The sequence below is a fragment of the Labeo rohita genome, chromosome 22 (assembly GCF_022985175.1).
Source record: "Labeo rohita strain BAU-BD-2019 chromosome 22, IGBB_LRoh.1.0, whole genome shotgun sequence".
NCBI lineage: Eukaryota > Metazoa > Chordata > Actinopteri > Cypriniformes > Cyprinidae > Labeo > Labeo rohita.
The window spans coordinates 20703650-20722748 of NC_066890.1; the positions used below are offsets into that span (position 1 = coordinate 20703650).

The 19099-nt window shown below is 34.4% G+C and overlaps 2 protein-coding genes across 2 annotated transcripts in view; one reads left to right on the forward strand and one right to left on the reverse strand.

The window, feature by feature from the left end:
- Nucleotides 1-19099, forward strand: part of LOC127153371 (NLR family CARD domain-containing protein 3) — a 269389-nt gene that overhangs the window by 248047 nt on the left and 2243 nt on the right. Inside the window, exon 9 of the mRNA XM_051094435.1 lies at nucleotides 16010-16024. Within this exon, the coding sequence (XP_050950392.1) occupies nucleotides 16010-16024 (15 nt within the window). The remainder of the gene's footprint in view (nucleotides 1-16009; nucleotides 16025-19099) is intronic.
- Nucleotides 1-19099, reverse strand: part of LOC127154116 (ribonuclease inhibitor) — a 324540-nt gene that overhangs the window by 17545 nt on the left and 287896 nt on the right. The window lies entirely within an intron of this gene.

A 19099-nucleotide genomic window follows, 5' to 3' on the forward strand; every position in this document is an offset into this window, starting at 1 on the left:
ATTAAACATACTGTAAGCTTTGTTTATGCATCCCACAAAAATGTTTTAGTAATATAAATATGTATGCAGTCATCACTAACGTTACTTGTAAAAAATTTATTTTAGCTCCAATTTACTCTTGTTTACTTACACCTGTGGCGTTAACCAGGGTCAGGCACAGACAATTTAGGGGCAAAAGTCAAAAGTCAAAAAAAAAAACCAACAAAAAAAAATTACTAAAATTTTACAACTTATTTGTCAACACAATGCAATGCCAAAAACCTAAATATGACTGCAAAATGATGATTTAAACAGCTAAAAACCCAATAATCAATCATTTTTGTAGCTTTAAGGATTCATCTATATTTAATTTAGAATTTAGTGTTAATAACTGTATTCAGTTTCTATATATGTGACCCTGGATCACAAAACCAGTCGTAAGGGTCATTTATATACATCATATGAAAGCTGAATAAATAAGCTTTTCATTGATGTATGGTTTGTTATGATAGGACAAGAATTGGCCCGAGACACAACTATTTAAATATCAGGAATCTGAGGGTGCAAAAAAATCAAAATATTGAGAAAATCACCTTTAAAGTTCTTCAAATAATGTTCTTAACAATGTATATTACTAATCAAAAATTAAGTTTTCATACATTTACAGTAGGAATTTTACAAAATATCTTAATGGAACATGATCTTTACTTAATATCCTAATGATTTTTGCCATAAAAAAAAAAATAATAATTTTGACCCATACAATGTATTTTTGGCTATTGCTACAAATAAAGCGACTTAAGCGACTTAAGACTGGTTTTGTGGTCCAGGGTCACATATTTCCTAGTTGCTGAAGGGAACAGGTAAATATTACATTTATTATAATGGGTTTATGTGAAGATTGTTTTAAGTAAACTTAAATTAGAAATTGTTATTTTTTAAAGTAAAATAAATGTTAAAATGTATAGCTTTCAATTAGACTGTATAATGTTGAATGGCTATAGTCAATGGTTAAATATTAGGGTGGAAAAATAAACAATTTCCTATAGAAATATAGGAAAACCAGTTGCCAAAAGGCAGGCGTCCCAGGATTTCCAGGCTGTGTGGAGCACTCTGTGATGATCTGGGATCAGATTCAGACAGCCAAGCGCAACAAAGTAGACCTCCACGTCGTGTGGTTAGATCTTGCAAACGCTTATGGATCTGTCCCTACATGGATGACGTCACCATACTCCTGCAGACGGCTGCATGCACCAACAGGCTTCTGAAAAGACTCAAAGATCTTTTCACATGGGCCAGGATGAAGAAAAAGCCATCTAAGTCTCGCAGTCTCTCGATCCGGAAAGGAGCCAGGAAGGACAACATCTCCTTCTCAGTGAATGGTGAAGCGATTCCACGCTTGATAGACCAACCAGTGAAAAGTCTGGGAAGGCTCTACACTGCTGAAATATCAGACAAGCACATGGCCGTTTCTGTAACTACACAACTCACTAGTGGTCTAAAGAAGATCGACGAAAGCCTGCTGCCAGGCAAATTCAAGGTCTGGTGTTACCAATTCACCCAGTTCCATCGCCTGTTGTGGCCCCTAAAGTTATGTGATATCACCTCATCGACAGTCCTGAAGATGGACGCAAAGGCAAATAACTACATCCGGAAGTGGCTCGGCCTTCCCCCGATGCCTGTCCACTTCAGCTCTATTTGGGAAGAACACCCTAAGGCTGCCGATGGAAACCATTAGCTTTGGCTACAAACTGGAAAAGGTAAGGCTGCTGCTCGAGCTGAAAGACACCCCTGACCCAGTCATACAAACTGCCAACGCCCAGGTTCACACTGGAAGAAAATGGGATGCTCCACAAGCAGTGCATTAGGCTGTAACTCGTTTGAAACACCAAGAGGTTGTGGGATTGATACAGCGCGGCAGGGCTGGCTTCGGATGGGCAACATTGACTAAGAAAGAGGAAGAGGAAAGCTACAGGATTAAAGCTGTCAGCCAATGCCAACAAGGGAAATGGACAACCTGGGAGGCTGTCATCGGCAGGACCATCACATGGGCTGATCTGTGGAGGCTGCCCCAAACAAGGTTAAGCTTCCTGATTAGGGCCACATATGATACCCCCAGAACCTGCATCGCTGGTACGGCACAGAAGAGCTTTGCCAGCTTTGTGGCCACCAGAGTCCCAGTCTACAACACATCCTCTCTGGCTGCAAGACTGCTCTAACCCAGGGACGGTACGGGTGGCACCATGACCGTGTTCTGCGGAAGCTAGCAGAGGTCATCGAAGGACGCAGACTCGAAGTGAACAAAGTCAGCTCGCCAACATCAGACCAGCCTGTTCAACTTGTCAGGCAAGGGGGAGAGGCATTATGCAGTATCATACGGGAGAGGTCTTTGTTGTCACCGGGAGGTGAGTGGGACCTGAAAGTGGATCAACCAGACATTGTAATCTGGTCTACCACCACAAAGATTATCATAATGGCTAAACTAACTGTGCCATGGGAAGATGGGATGGAGGCAGCATTCGAGAGAAAAAAGGAGAAGTATGCAGACCTTGCAGCTGCATGCACACAAGCTGGGTGGAGGGCATATACCTTTCCAGTGGAGGTGGGCTGCAGAGGGGGAGGTGGGCTCCACACAGCGATTCCTTAAGACTCTCGGAGTCAGAGGCCACAAGCTGCAGAATGCCCTGAAAGACCTGGCAGAGGAAGCAGAGGAGGGGAGCTTTTGGCTTTGGCTACGCAGGAAAGACAAGGCTTGGGGCAGAGATGGATCCTAGGGTGGCTGCAGGGGGCGGCAGGGAGACGTCCTTGCTGCTGCTCCACCACCCAGAGATGTTCTGGGATTAAAGGAGCAAAACATCAAGGAAGGGTGGCTCCCGGCTGAAGACCCTGCAGCTGCCCATATGGCACTGGCGGAAGTGTGTCTGGCAGAAATGCCTAGCAGGTAGTCTTACTTGTGCTTATATGTAGGCTATTTGTTTAATCAGTCATTAAACTAAAAGCTACAGAGCAACTTAAAGATGGCAGCTCTTACAAAAATTAAGCATGGTTTTACAACTGAAACCAGAAAAACACTGTAACTGTGGTAAAAACATGGTTATTACACATTTACTATAATAAAACCATTGTTAATTTTCATAAGGGTAATGCATTAAACAATATTAGCTACTATAAAAAAAAAAAAGGAAATGGCCTAAGCCAACATAAATTACACTGAAAAAAAAAAATTTGTTGGTTCAACTTAGAAATTGTACTTCATTTGGTAACATCTACAATAACTGATTTTGTTTAAATGAAATGAATGATTTAAGATTACTGATTGTAACTGAATTCAACCAACCTGAAAAAAAAAAAAAAAGTTTTATTGAAGCATAACAGTCAGTAAATGTAACCTGATTTCTCCATTTAGGTAAAATTGTCACCATTGTTGAGATTCATGTGCTGATTCGTGATCTTTGTGTGAGTCAAAAAGACACAGCTTAAAACACTTCCTATGTAATAAAAGAGAAAAATCACAATATCTGATTGTCATGACATCATGAGACTAACAGTTAATATTCTCAGACATCAGACTCCTGATATGACCTGAGTCTGACTATTACATGATGACTAGGTCAACAAGTAATCAAAATCTGATCAGAGTTTCTCCCACAACATCAACATCTAAACCTCAATTCTCAATAAGAAGTTTAATATGAAGGAAATAAAGTCAGACTGGATTGTATTAAGTGTGAGAGAGAGATATGTTGGTGAATTTTTTAAATGTTTTTTTTTTTTTTTTTTTTTTTTTTACAGTGGTGCAAATATTGGATCACAATAATTAAACCAACACAATCAAAAACTTTGCAAAGATAGGCTATTGGAGAACAGTCACCACATTTTTAGATACGTCAAAAGATCACATACAATTGATAAACCTGCAAAATGGGAATAATTTTAACAAAATAAGATGGATCATAAAAATATAGCCTACTTACCTTTAAAGCCTTTTAAACATGCGTTTTACCGTACTATTGAAACTGAATTTAAATTAAAATGTTGAAATGAAAATATCACAGCTGGTTTAGCCTGCACGGAAATGGCTGCGTTGCAAGTTAAAGCGGATCCTAATGTCGATTTACAAGATGCAAAATAGTCAAAAAAAAAAAAAAAAAAAAAAAAAAAAAAAGATGCAAGATTGTCATAGTATACCACTAGATGGCGCCCCAGCTCTATTAAATTAGGTTTATGGTCGGTGCACCACTCACTGAATTACCCCTACATACAGCTCTATTTTTTTTTTAGTACGCTTGGTGTTCACCTACAGCCCAGCATATTACTGTCAGTCTGAATGTGCGATATCCATATCTATTTGACTATATGTGACCCTGGACCACAAAACTAGTCATAAGGGTCAATATTTTTAAATTTAGATTTATACGTTGCCCGAAAGCTGAATAAATAAGCTTTCCATTGATGTATGGTTTGTTAGGACAGGACAATATTTGGATACTATGACAGTCGCCTTTAAAGTTGTCCAAATGAAATTCTAAGTGATGCATATTACTAATGAAAAATGACTTTTACAGTATTTACAGTAGGAAATTTACAAAATATCTTTATTGATCGGTACTTAATATCCTCATGATTTTTTGCATAAAAGAAAAATCAATCATTTTGACCCATACAATGTATTTGTTGGCTGTTGATACAAATATACCTGTGCTACTTATTTACGACTGGTTTTGTGGTCCAGCGTCACAAATATGCATTTGAGATTCAGATTTGCTTGCCCTGTATCACTGCAATCATAGACTGCATGGATTGACTGACAGCTGTGACGTGACGTATCACTTCCTACGGGGCTCTGGTGTGGCATGATGAGTTTAATATTCAGCCGTGAGCAAAAGCAGCACACTGCGCGTGAATCTACATGCAAATCAAGAGTAAATGAGTCCTGTGAGTCATATACAGTGCATGTGCTTGTCTTAAGTCTAGACATAAGCTTCTTTGAAGGACAAGACCGCTGATAGATGACCCAGTAGGTAGCTAAATCTGTAAATAAATACATACATACATATTGGAACTATTATTTTGCAGACACTTTGCACAATATCTCCTTTTGTGTTGCACAGAAAAGCCAATGTATATCAGCTGACAGTGACTGACAGAGAGGTCACATGTTCAGTGACGCAAAAAATGTCCTCCTTGTTCTTTTTTGAAGAACTCATGTGGGATCAAGTAGACAGTAATTTTCTCAGTCCACAAGAAAGAATCATTTATCATGTATTTATTAAGTATTTATCATGTTATGGGGACCAAATGTTCCCACAAGGATAGTAATACCAGTAAATTTTGACCTTGTGGGGACATTTGTGAGGTCCCCATGAGGAAACAGGCTTATAAATCATGCAGAATGAGTTTTTTTCATAAAGTAAAAGCATGCACATTCTCCTGTGAGGGCTAGGTTTAGGTATAAGGTAGGTGTAGGGTGGTAGAAAATATGGTTTGTATAGTATAAAAACCATTACGCCTATGGAATGTCCCCATAAAACATGGAAACAAAACATGAGTGTGTGTGTGTGTGTGTGTGTGTGTGTGTGTGTGTGTGTGTGTGTGTGTGTGTGTACTTGTTTTTGCTACATAGTGGGGACCAAATGTCCCCACAATGATAGTAAAACCTGAAATTTTTGACATTGTGGGGACCGGCCTGCGGTCCCCACAATGTTAAAAAATGATTAAAAATAGTAAATGATGTTTATCTGAAAGTGTAACGATGCAAACATGTTTTCTGTGAGGGCTAGGTTTAGGGTTAGGGTTGGGTTAGGGGATAGACAATATCGTTTGGTCAGTACAAAATCTATAGAAGTCTATGGAAAGTCCCCACAATTCACAAGAACAAACATGTGTGTGTGTGTGTGTGTGTGTGTGTGTGTGTGTGCAGGTCACAATGACTACAGCAGATGCAAAGACCAGGCTTTAACTTCCCTCTACTCTGATCATGCTTGGTAAGATCTTTTAATACATGATGTAGTGATGTTAAAGAGATGGTTTTTAAAAATAAATCTTTTGTTACACCTTATTTATGGCTCTCTATATCTAACTGTCTACCTAGCATCTTCTCAAATAAATTTTGAATAACAAGGGTAAGTAAATGATGATACCTTTCTTATTAGTCCCTTTGAACTAATGAGAAAGGCTCCAACATCTACATATTTTTACTGACACCATAATTAAATGTGAAATGTTTTTGTGTAAAGTTATAAATATCACTATAAAAAAATATGAACACAATAAATAAATTAATTAATTATTATTATTATTATTATTATTATTTATTTATTTATTTTATTATTATTATTATTATTTTTTTCAGGAGATTCAATTTAATTAACACAAAAAAATATATTTTGAATTTTTGAATTTCTCAGTTTGTGTAAATCTACATGGGGTTCAGAGCAGGGGCGTCGCTAGGGCTAATCAAGCCCCGAAAGATGTTTCTCTAGCTCCTAATGTTTTTGTATCGCCCTATGATTTCCAAGAAATTTACGGAATTTGTCAAAGTTTATTAATCAAATATTAATTGTCAAATTAATTAATCAAAAACCGGTCATTACACTTTAATTAAATCGCGATATGGACTAATATCTGTAAATATTACGCCGCAAAATACCATTTAAATATGAATCCTGCATGTTCTGCGTGTCTCTTTATGAATGAATGTTGCAGACTCACACGCGGCTTCCTTTACTTTACACACTGAAGCGTGTGTGACGCTCCCGGTGATTTCAGCGTCTGCCATAAAAAATGCATGAACAACATCTCCAGAACTGCTCTGAGAGTACATCGTGAGCATTTCACTGTTTTATTTGATATACTCACAGAATTTTAAGCTTGTAGACATATATTGCCAGAAATATATTACTATCATTCAGTAGAATGTATGTACCTACTACTACTGTTGAAAAATTAATAAAACTTTGTTAAACATCATTTCTTCCATCTTTCAGATTTTAATAGTACATCATTTATTTGCCAAAAATACAATTTTATTTTCAATAATTAAAAGATACATTTATATTTTATGCCTTTATTTGATAACCAGAAAAAAAAAAAAAATAGATGCACAACACAGAATTTCACAAAGCTGTTGTAGAAATAAATGAAAGTTGTTTCATTGCTAAAACAAATTTTGTAACAATAAAACATAAGGTGAGAAAAACATTTCATAGGGCCCTTAACATAACTTTTGATAAACTGACGTTACATTTTATAAGTTTCATTGTTTAAATTAATTAGACATGTTTTTTTTTTTTTAAGGAAAAATTAATTTTTAATTAATTAATAAAATTAAATTTAACCATTAAAAAGGAGTCCAGAAACGAAGGATCCAGGTTCACCCACCTGTGTCTAACAAAATCTTAAGTAAGCATGATATGAGCTCCCATCCACCACCAGCCCCGGATGTTTTCAAAATCCTAGATTCAAATCCTGGTTCAGAGTATAATTTTTATCCACTTTAATTTCACACTTGTCTTGTACAAATATGTTGCTTTGTTTCATAATTACCATGTGTACGTTTTTTGTTATTTAACTCAAAGGAAAGGAAGTGAAAAGTGACAAGTAACATGACCATATGACAGCTTAAAATGTAAATCTGATCGAATGAAAAACATATACACGACAAACTAAAATATTTTGTCACTTTAACTTTTTCAAATAAAATAATGACGTTTTTAAGAGTAAAAAAAAAAAGATTTTGAGGTTCACAATGAACACATCGTAACCACACATGCCCTGATCGCAAAACATAGATATATATATAGTTCAAAACAATGTGCGCAAATAGATGAATCACATACAGACATTCAAAAAGAAAACAAAAAAAAGAAACACTCCACTCGACTCCCTCCACACACAGCTCTCATTGAACACGAAACAAAGGAGCCAAAATGCTTTACTTTTCTTGAAATAATAATTTCTCAACATTAAATGTAGATTGTGAGTCTTTATTCACCTGCTTCTTGTGTTTTCTGTTTAGAATCCATAAAAGTAAATAGTGAAAATTACATGGCTAATGTCATAAAATAGCATAATTTTACATGAATACTAAAAACTGAAAAGAAAAATGTACTTCAGCCAGAAATGTACTTTTCCTATAGTAAAATACATATTCAGTGATATCATCAAAAGGCTTTTGAATTTTGGCGCACTTTTTTTCTCTGTACAGTGTTGACATGGCAACTAGTAAATACCATAAATTTGGTTATGCTAGGGTGTGTGGAAATATTTAAACCATGTGTGTTACAATTAACCCTACAATTAACCGCACCCCTGTTTTCAATTTGTATTTTAAATTTGCGCATCTTGAAGGGTAATGGAAACGCACCTATAGATGGCATTCGTGGAGGTAGGGAGAATTTTTTTTTTCTTTATTAACAGCAGGATTGCTTGTAATAAATATTTAAATGCAAAAGAAAAGGCAGTAGAACTGTTTCTGTCAATGGTAAGTTTTAATTTGGAATGTTTGTGATAAGGTAAGGAAAGTAGTTTAAATGTTTTGCCACTTGCTTGAGCAACTTAATATATAAATCTAGAAGTAAATGTAAAAAAGTTTTGAATAATGTGTTGCTTACATTTATTGCATTTAAACAGATTACTGCACTGTATTACTGTACTGTGTAAAAAAAAAAAAAAATCACAATGTTGAAAAAGCATTTTCAGTAACAATGTTTGGATTTGAAACCAAAATAATGGATAAATGTGTTTGTGGAGGTTTGTGCTGTGTGTAAGCTATTGTGCAATAATTGCACAATTATTTAAAAATCAAACATGATCAAACATTTAGGTGAGATAAATATATATTTTTGTCTCAAATTAAAAAACTCCCCTCTCACAACTCCCAACTAAGAGATGAATTCCCCCATTAAAAAAAGAAGAGAAAAAAAAAATCAGGCCCTGAATAAGTGTCTAAAAATCCTGATTGGATTATCACTATAAATAAATCTACATGATGAAAAGAAGGCTTAAAAAAAATTTGGTATCGGTGATCGGCCTCAAAAATCCTGATCGGAGCACCCCTAGTTTTTAAAATTAAGATTGTCAGTGGGATCTGTTATGTGGGATGTACAGTATAGAATACAAACATCTGCTTTTGCTCGTGTCAGATGTGTTTGAAAACAATTTTAGGGATGTAGGCTGTATGATACTGTGTATTTAAAGGTGCACTACTAAGCCATGTTTATTTGCTTTATATTCTCTTTCAAATATGATATAAGTGCTTTAATAAAATCTGTATCATAGAATAGTAACTTGTTATTCTGTTTTTAAAACCATGGTATGCACCAAAAAAAAAAAAAAAAAAAAAAACATGGTTACTACAGTTTTACTGTTTGCATTGAAAAGCAAATAAACTAAATGCATTTATGGGCACTTTATTTTTGCAATAAGAGTTTTTAATATTGAATTTCTCTATCTTTCTGTAATTCTGAAGTTACAGATCATAAGATGACACTCATATATGAAAACAACTAAAGAAAGTTGAAACACTCACCTCAAATAATATGTGTTGAACAACAGCTACCGTAAAACAAGTGAAACCTGCTTCTTGCTTTCTTTCAGAAGAATGACAGTCAGACGTCAATGCACACACATACACATGTTGGTTTTTTTTGTTTTACGTGGACGCTCCATAGGCGTTTTTTATGTTGCCCTACACCAACCCTACCCCTAAACCAACTCTTCAGAGAAAACTTTATACATTTTTAGATATTAAAAAAAACACCACACTGTAAAAAATTTCCTTGTAAAAAAAGGCAGCTGTGGTTGCCAGCATTATACTGTAAAAATGCAGTGTGCTACTGTTTTTGAAATGAACATCAAACAGTATACAACTGTAATTTAGCAGCATATATCTGTTAAATGACATACTACTCGTAACTCCATGATCTCAATTTTCAATGCATATTATACCCTGCATTTTCTATTTGACTGTTACAAAAAAAACAAAGTCCAGTTATGTTTTGTTATTTTATTCTGATATAACACTAGATAAACTTTTACAATATTCCATAAAATTGTTGATAAAATACAAATGTACTTTCAAATCAGGCTTAAGTGAACACCAGCTAATGTTTTTTTTTTTTTTTTTTTTTTTTTTTTTTTTTTAATTTTTTTATGATGGATATCGGATGAAATGACTGTCTTTAATTAATCGTACCCTTATGTTCCTTTTGGAGCTCAAACGTTTGGTTCCCATTTGTCTTCTATTGTATGGGCAAACATTTTTCTATGACAATATCTTAATTTGTCCTCTAAGAGAAAGTCCTGTTTGAGACATCATAAGGTTAAGTTAAGGATGAGATACTTCTGGACTGATGTTCTTCTTCATCATCTTGGGTCTTCTGCAGTTTTTCCAGATTTTTTTAGACACCTATTTTCTCCATGCAGCTTTAATCCTCTTTTCTGGATTTATTCCAATAAAGTATCTGAAAAATAAGAGGAGAAAAGCTTCAGAACATGTTCTTGTGTATAATTTGATTTGTTCAAATTAAACTTTCTAACTAAAAACTAGTAGATAATCAAAAGGAGAAGTCCACTTCCAGAACAACAATTTACAAATAATTTACTCACGCCCATCCAAGATGTTCATGTCTTTCTGTCTTCAGTTGTGATGAAAATTTTTGTTTTTGAGGAAAACATTTCAGCATTTTTTTCCAAATAATGGACTTCATTGGTGCCCCGATTTTGAACTTCCAAAATGCAGTTTAAATGCAGCTTCAAAGGCTCTAAACGATTCCAGAAGGGTCTTATCTAGCGAAAAGATCTGTCATTTTTTTCAGAAAATAAAAATGTCTATACTTTTTAAGCACAAAAACTTGTGTAGCACAGGCTCTGGGATGCGCGTCCACGATGCTACGTACTACTGAATCACGTCAAAAGGTCACGCCGAATGTAGACGTAACTACAGACCCAGTGTTTACAAAGAGAACGCGCAAAGACTAAGAAAGTGCAAGTAAGTCAAACACTGTTTACAAACAAAAAGGTACAACGATGTCGAACGATTCTGAAGTTGTAGGAGAAAATACGATTTTTTATAATTAAGAGTTTTTCGCCATACTGTATTTTGAGCCGGAGTACACAGACGATGAACTTAGACGTGATTCGTAGTAGTGATGGGAAGTTCGGATCATTTTACCGACTCTGACCTTTGAGTCTCGTTCAGCAAAATGAACAAATCTTTTTCAAGTCATTTCAAGTCACGTGACAGCCCCATAAGATTAACCAATGCAGTGTGAGCCAGAAAGAGAATTGATTAGTTCATCTCTCGAGTCTTTGGGTTCGCGTCATTCGTTCATCACGTGACAGCCCCATAAGATAAACAAATGACTCGAAAAACTCGAAACAGGTGAACTAATTCCAGTACAAACCCTAATAGGATGAAGCGCATGCGTGACTCATCACATTAAACATTCGTTCAAAATTAACAAATCATTCAAGAACGACCCATCAAAAAAAACAAAAAACAAAAAACAATTGTTTCACTTGATAAGACCCTTCTTCTCGGCTGGGATCATTTAGAGCCCTTTGAAGCTGCATTTAAACTGCATTTTGGAAGTTCAAAATCGGGGCACCAATCAAGTCCATTATATGGAGAAAAATCCTGAAATGTTTTCCTCAAAAACCATAATTTCTTTACGACTGAAGACAGAAAGACAAGAACATCTTGGATGACAAAGGGGTGAGAAAATTATTTGTGAATTGTTGTTCTGGAGGTGGACTTCTCCTTTAACTGAAGTCTCGGAATACACTGCACAAGTCATACATGCAGCATTTATAATAAATGGATTCTAGTATGAGGCAGATTGAGGTGGACATAAAAATGCAGACATATACTTACCAAGAAGGATCAAGCTAGGAGTCACAGGCAGGTTTCTCAAGGTCAGAAGGAGTGGCAGACATCTATCTATTAGTAAAGAAAATGAATCTGCAAATGACCAAAAAAAAAAAAAAAAACTAATGTGCTACTTGTTGCAATATTCTACAGAGACAATAAAACTATTATACTCAGAGTAGAATTCAAAACTGATAATTTTCTTATTTACTTACCTGTATGCTGATTTAAACTCTGATGATGTGATAGATGATATTTAATGGAAAAGAGATGTTTGAGAAATGGAAGATAAAGGTAATTAATCGCATGGTTTAGCCAGTTTTCTGAAGTGATTCAATTTGTTTGGGTGAAAACAATTTTGCGTTTTGCAATTCCAGTTTCGAATTTGTGGTTCTTTGGTCTGATATTTTGATATCAGACAAAATTACTGGTAATTAATCATACCTTTATGTTCCTTTTGGAGCTCGAAGGTTTGGTTCCCACTGGTCTTCCATATGGGCAAAACAGACATCAGTTCTCAACGACAATATCTTCATTTGTCCTCCAAGAGAAAGTCCTATGAGTTTTGAGACAGCATAAGGTTGAGTAAATAATGATAACCATTTTTAGGTGAATGATTTCTTGAACAAACAATAGGCAAACTTACATTTTCTTAAAGAACGAGTCATCTACTTCTCTACAAAGTCAGGCTTTGAACTACAAGGATAAGCAAAACATAAAGAATAGATAGATTCTCTAGTTAACTAATTACAGACATCCCACACACAAAACATTAAAATAAAGTTTAAAAATAAAATAAAAACCAACAGATTATTTGTCCATCTGTTGCTATTTTTGCAATCGCTAGCAGCACTTTGAATACGTTCACAGTGATCATGCAAGAATTATGAATTTTGTTCATACACATGTATCTTTTGTTTCTGGTTTGGGACATATTTCAGTTACATAAATTGTGTGATGGTAATAAATAACAAATCAAATGCAGTCTGAGTATATGCTAATGAGCTAACAATGCTATCATATCTTACTCAGTTACTGTTCCATGATTAAAACATGCTATCCTTTCATCAAATGATGCTTTGCTGGCTCTTTATAATGTTAATATTTAGAAGTGTACGCGGTAAGATAAAACCAAAAGTGTGGTTGCAGCAAATAATAGCCAGTTTGAAACTCATGTTAAAATTGTGACCAAAAAATAAACAAAACACCATTCCACAGTCATTTTTTACTCAGATAAGGTTTAAGATGTGTGGGTTAGAGAGGGGAAAAAAACGTTTCTTAACAGTTGTGTGTTATATGATGGCAGTCTGTACAAAGGGCTGATACTCCTGTGGTAACTTGCTGATTAAAACACGTCACAAATCCAATTTAAATCCCAAAAGCTTAATTTTTAAAAGTAATACGTACTGCTGGTCAACATATCCCACAATGCATCGCAAAATACAGTAACTTACAGTTATTATATGAAAACAGCATTTTACTGTTAAATTTCCGTGTAAATTTACAGGATTTCTTTTACAGTGCATTTAGTATGTTTTTTTTTTTTTTTTTTTTAAGCCTTTTGAGTTACCACCTTCACTGTAATACTTATGTCTTACCAATGTCATTATGCAAATTTGTGTTCTCATAAGGCACATAAACACACACACAGATTCTGAACCAGGCTTCAGTAACAATAAGCTCTCAACATCTCCATTTAATTTGTTGGAAAGATATGATGCATCAACTGAAAACTATTATATATGCTAATATTTGGCCCACAGTTGATGCAGCTGCATTTTCCATCTTACCTCTCACCTTTTTTTACCCACATCCTGTTTTTTTAGCAGTGTGTAAGCCAATTTAAAACTGCTGCTGTGTTGAAGCCACAGTACCAGCCGCCTTAAACCAGAATTCTGGACAGAGCACAAATATCATGTAGGCTTCATTGATTTATAGCCTCATCAAGCTGCATTAAAGCATACACATGATGTGTATAATAAACAGTACCCTATGCCCAAAGACAAAAATGAAGACATAGCACCCATCACCTCTCTGTTGTCACAAGGTACGATGTATACTGCTATTTTGGTAACACTTTACAGTAAGGTTCTCTTTGTAAAGGGTTTGTAAAGGTTGTTCATTAATGAGTAATAATTAATTTACAAATACATATTAAAGGTGAAGTCCACTTACAGAACAACAATTTACAAATAATGTACTCACTCCCTTGCAAAATATTTATCCTTACCTCATCAAAGCTATTGGATCTATTAAAAACAATACAGATTACAACATGAGTTATTATATTATGTTTTCTTAATTTGCAGTGCACTGAGATCACAGAGTCACTTCACTAAAATACATGTCTTTGTAGTTTCCAGAGTGTTGAGAAAAAAAAAGGGATACATGTATCCGTTGCCTCATTGAGTACCTTGGGGAAAATCAAGAAGAGCTGTTCCAGGACTGTCAGGTATGTTATTACATGATTCATCATTTCAAGGTATTCAAATGGATACACATCATTTAATTTCCCTTATTAATTGCTGTGATTTAGCCAATAAACCAATACAATACCTAGCCTTTGATAAATAGGGTCAGGGTAGTGCATTTAAAAAAAAAAAAAAATATTGTAAGAAGTATTTATTTATTTATGTACGTATGTATTTTTTATTAGGCAGTACATTTTAGGGATAATTCACAAAAAAATGTAAATTCTGTCATCATTTCCTCACCCTCATGTTGTTATAAACCCTTAAGACTTTGGTTAATCTTCGAAACAGAAATTAAGATATGTTTAATGATACCTGAGAGCTGTCTATCCTTCCACTGAAAGTCTGTTCATGCAAAACTTTGACGCTTTAAAACATTCATTAAAAGATTGTAAAATAAGTCCATATGAATCTAGTTGTTTAATCCAAGTCTTCTGAAGAGACGTGATATCTTTATATGATGAACAGATTTAATGTAGACTTTTAATCTCATATGCACATTGATCAGCGAACCTAAACAGAAGCTCAAACTTACTTGCTTGACATGCAAAAACAAACCTCATTGGTTTTTACAGAGGTTCAAACATGCTGTAAGACAAGAGAATGAACCTCATTAGTTCTAACGTGTAAAGCAAGCGTGCTTCAGCTTCCATTTGCCAAGATTGGATGCTGCAAACATTATTTGCTGATCATTGTTTTCATTTGAATAAAAGCCTAAATTAAATCTGTCCATCATATAAAGTGTTCATTTTTTCTTCAAAAGATTTGGATTTAACCACTTGATTCATATGGGTTTATTTACTATGTTATTTATGAAGTTTTTAAAGTGTCAGAGTTTTGGGTGAACAGACTTTCAGTAGAGGGACAGAAATCTGTCAGGTATCATTAAAAATATCTTAATTTGTGTTTTGACAATTAAAGTCGTATAGGTTTGGAACAACATGAAGGTGAATAAATGATGACAGAATTTTAATTTTAGGTGAATTAACCTTTTATGAATTACATGCCTGAGCATTAATTATGGTTTATATTACATTTTGAGGGTTTCGTTTAATTTTTATTTGAGTATCGTGGCCCACCTTTATAAAAAAGAGGTAGTCAGAATTTTAGAATGCCATGCTAGCAATGTAGAATTATGTTACTGCTACCAACAGTTTGAAAATATGTTGCAATGGACGGTGATTTATTTTTTACATTTTAATTGTACATCAATTAATATTAAGTATTTAACCTTTGCTGGTGTATTGGTTTGACTTCCATATACATGCCAGAAATGAATGAAAGGTACAGATGGGGGACATTTAATTATGAAAATTTGAAAGGTTCACCCATATTGTCAGGCAGTGGCAGCTCTGTTATTCTTTTGTTCTTTGGTGACATTTCTTTCCTGAAGGGGGACGATCTGTTCCAGCATAAAAATTTACTTAGGGGTTAAATTGATAATCGTTTCATTATGGGATACTGGGGTAAAGAATTTGGAATTAGATTTTTATTTGTTACCTGTTTATATTGAAGTGCTGATTAATACAGAAATCCTACTTGTGATTAAACAATTGGCATGAACCAAGAAGACAACTGTAATCAAACAGCATGCTAATTTGCCTTTTTTTTTTTTCGACAGGAGGATGAACTTGAAGGCCACACAAATGAAATAATGAAGTTGGTGGTGATTCACAATCCTACAATTGAGGAGGACCCCGCAGATGTGTGTTGTTATAAAGATTGTGGAAACAGAACCACAGTGTGCATACTGTTGATGGGATTGATCTTTGCCCTCAACCTTGAGTATCTTAAAAACCTGAAGTACACCTTTGAATTGTTCCAGAAACCTTTGTAACTTCAAGAAGTTACATGTAATGTGAGTTATATGTAATATGAAGTTGTATATCACTTAAAATTGAATGGAAGAGTGTTTTTTTGCACTTAATTAGTTTTAAATGAAGTTGAAGTGTTTGTTTGTATCCATATTGCATACCAGTCTATTGAGGTAAAAGAGATCAGATTCTTCTCTCATTTCAGTGTCTCCTTTTATTTTCTAGTGTTGCAAGTATTGTAGCCAAAGTGAGTGCAAACCGTTACCTCAGTTTTAGATTCTATAGATTCTATAGGTTGTTTTTACAGCGTACCCACATCCTGTTTTTGAGCAGTATGTTCAGTATAGGCTTAACTGAAACTGCTGCCGTGTTGAAGCCACAGTACCAGCCGCCTTAAACCAGAATTCTGGACAGAGCACAAATATCATGTAGGCTTCATTGATTTATAGCCTCATCAAGCTGCATTAAAGCATACACATGATGTGTATAATAAACAGTACCCAATGTCCAAAGACAAAAATATAGGCATAGCACCCATCACCTCTCTGTTGTCACAAGGTACAATGTGTACTGCTATTTTGGTAACACTTTACACTAAGGTTCTCTTTGTAAAGAGTTTAATAACTCATTTACAAATGAAGAGTTCAGATGCAAAACCAGCTAAATCCATTTGACGTCTTTCTTTAAAAAATGCATTTTTATCAGGCTCAGATGTACAGGTTTCTATGTAAGTACTGGTACTTCGGATTGGGCTGAGGCTGCTATTTTAGCGAGTTTGAAGAATAAGTAGTTGATGGATGTATAATATGTGTCGAGAGCATTCACTCAGTATCATTATCTCATTTTTGACCGAGATGGCTTTTAGCTGGTTTTGCATACATATTAAATCATTTCTAAGCACCGTCTTGTCTTTTCATGGCTTCTCATGCGTGTTGATGTTTGTCATGATTTGTATTCACTGCTGGGGATTTGTCCAACTTTATATCCTTCAAAAAAAAAAAAAAAAAAAAAAAAAAAAAAAAAACATGAACCATTTAATTTTTGTTGTATTTTTAGCTTTTATAACTTTATTGCATAGGATACACTGTAAATTATATGACCAGATGTTTACAGTAAATTTTTGGCCAGAAGTTGAATTGCTTTCACAGTAAGTTACTGTATGTACATTTTCAGTAAATTACTGGCAACTGGTTACATTAATTTCACTGTAAATTGCTTTATCACTTTTACAGTACGTAATTGTGAAATGACAGCTATATACTGTGACCTTAAAGTAATTATTATTCCATGGTATTACTGTGATTTAGCAGTATGCTCCTGTAGAATTACAGTGTAAACTGTAATAGTAATGCAACTCAATAGCCAATAATGTGCTGTTAATTTGCTGTAGAACTGGTTGTTAATTTAAAGCTTTTGATTTAAAGTTTACTATTAATTTATTGTAAAATACTGTAATTTTGATGTTTTATCTGTTAATAAGATCAATATTCAGATTTAACACTGTAAAGAAAACATTTTGACATGGCAACACTGAAGTACCAATTTGGACGTGGTACGTTTTTAAAAAGATGGAAGGAGACATACAGACGCAATAAAAATGTTATAAAAACTTTTCTGCAACGTTGTGAAAAAATGTATTATAATGCTTAAAAACCCCGACATTTGTCATATTAAATATGTCAAAAAAATGTTATCACAACCTTTTTACAACATGAAAAAAAAAAAAAAACATTTTGTTTTATTGGGGTCAATAAAAATTACAGATTAGATTCACAGATTTCAGTGTACACTAACTATATACAGTATATATATTCAAAAACTAAATGCATTTATTAAAGGATCAAAGGATAAGAAACTGTCATAGAAAAAAGATTAGGAAGCAAGTTTAGTTGCAGTAATATGAGAACAATAATATGGTTATGCAATATTTAATTAATTGTTTGAATAAAACAGTCTTATGGTTCATATCATTTCCCTCTATAGATCGATTAATCTACAATGACAGGAGTGAAGATCCATCACTGGAGGAAGCTGTCAATGGTCACCTTGACAAGAACCACTAACCACTAACACTTCGCTTGTGTAAATGAAAAAATTTTAACAAACGAGTATGGAGTGCCACAGGGCTCAGTATTAGATCCTCTGCTTTTTATCCATGTATATGTTTCCTTTGATAGACAGTGGATCGCATTTGATAAATAAAAGTACATGCAAACTTGTGTGTGAAATCAGCATACAAACATTTTCACAAACAAATCATGATTTATCAAACAATTTTTTACTACAATTTCATCCAGATGTACAAACAAATGTAGGAACAACTGAAACCACAAAAGACATCTCTCAGACTATATGATGTGTGGAAAGCCCTTGTGTGGAAATGGTTTGAGCATGTCACAGACTGCCTGACTTTGCCACTTCCTGTGAGTTTATTTTTTTTTTTTTGTCAACCAGGCCTCTTCTCACAGCAGTTGAATTATAGGGTGTCCTAACTTTGTCACACATGGCTTTTCCATCTTGACTTTATTTTTGTTAAATAAATAATGACACAGTGTGCTATGTCATGTGATGATGTTTATCTTAGGATTTATTTTCCAAATTTTAAGACCTGCCAAGATAGTTTTTTATTATGTCCTGATACAGAAAATCATGAAATTAAATAACATTTCACAGACTTAAAAAGATTTGGAATACAAGGTTCAGGTTCAGTGTCTTTATCACAGAATCCAAATAAAATCTTTCATGTAAGAAGTGATTAGATGAATAAATATAATTCAAAATTTTTAAGTCGCTTCTTACATCTTAAGAAGTGAAGGATCTGAGGATCTTCAAATGCAAACTGTCACACTGCAGCCACTATAGCGCTGTAAGACAGACGTATTGCTTTTATTTAGTTTTTCCTTTTTTTTATTCAAAATAACACACTACCATGTCTTCAACTATCTGATATTCCGAACGTGTGAGTG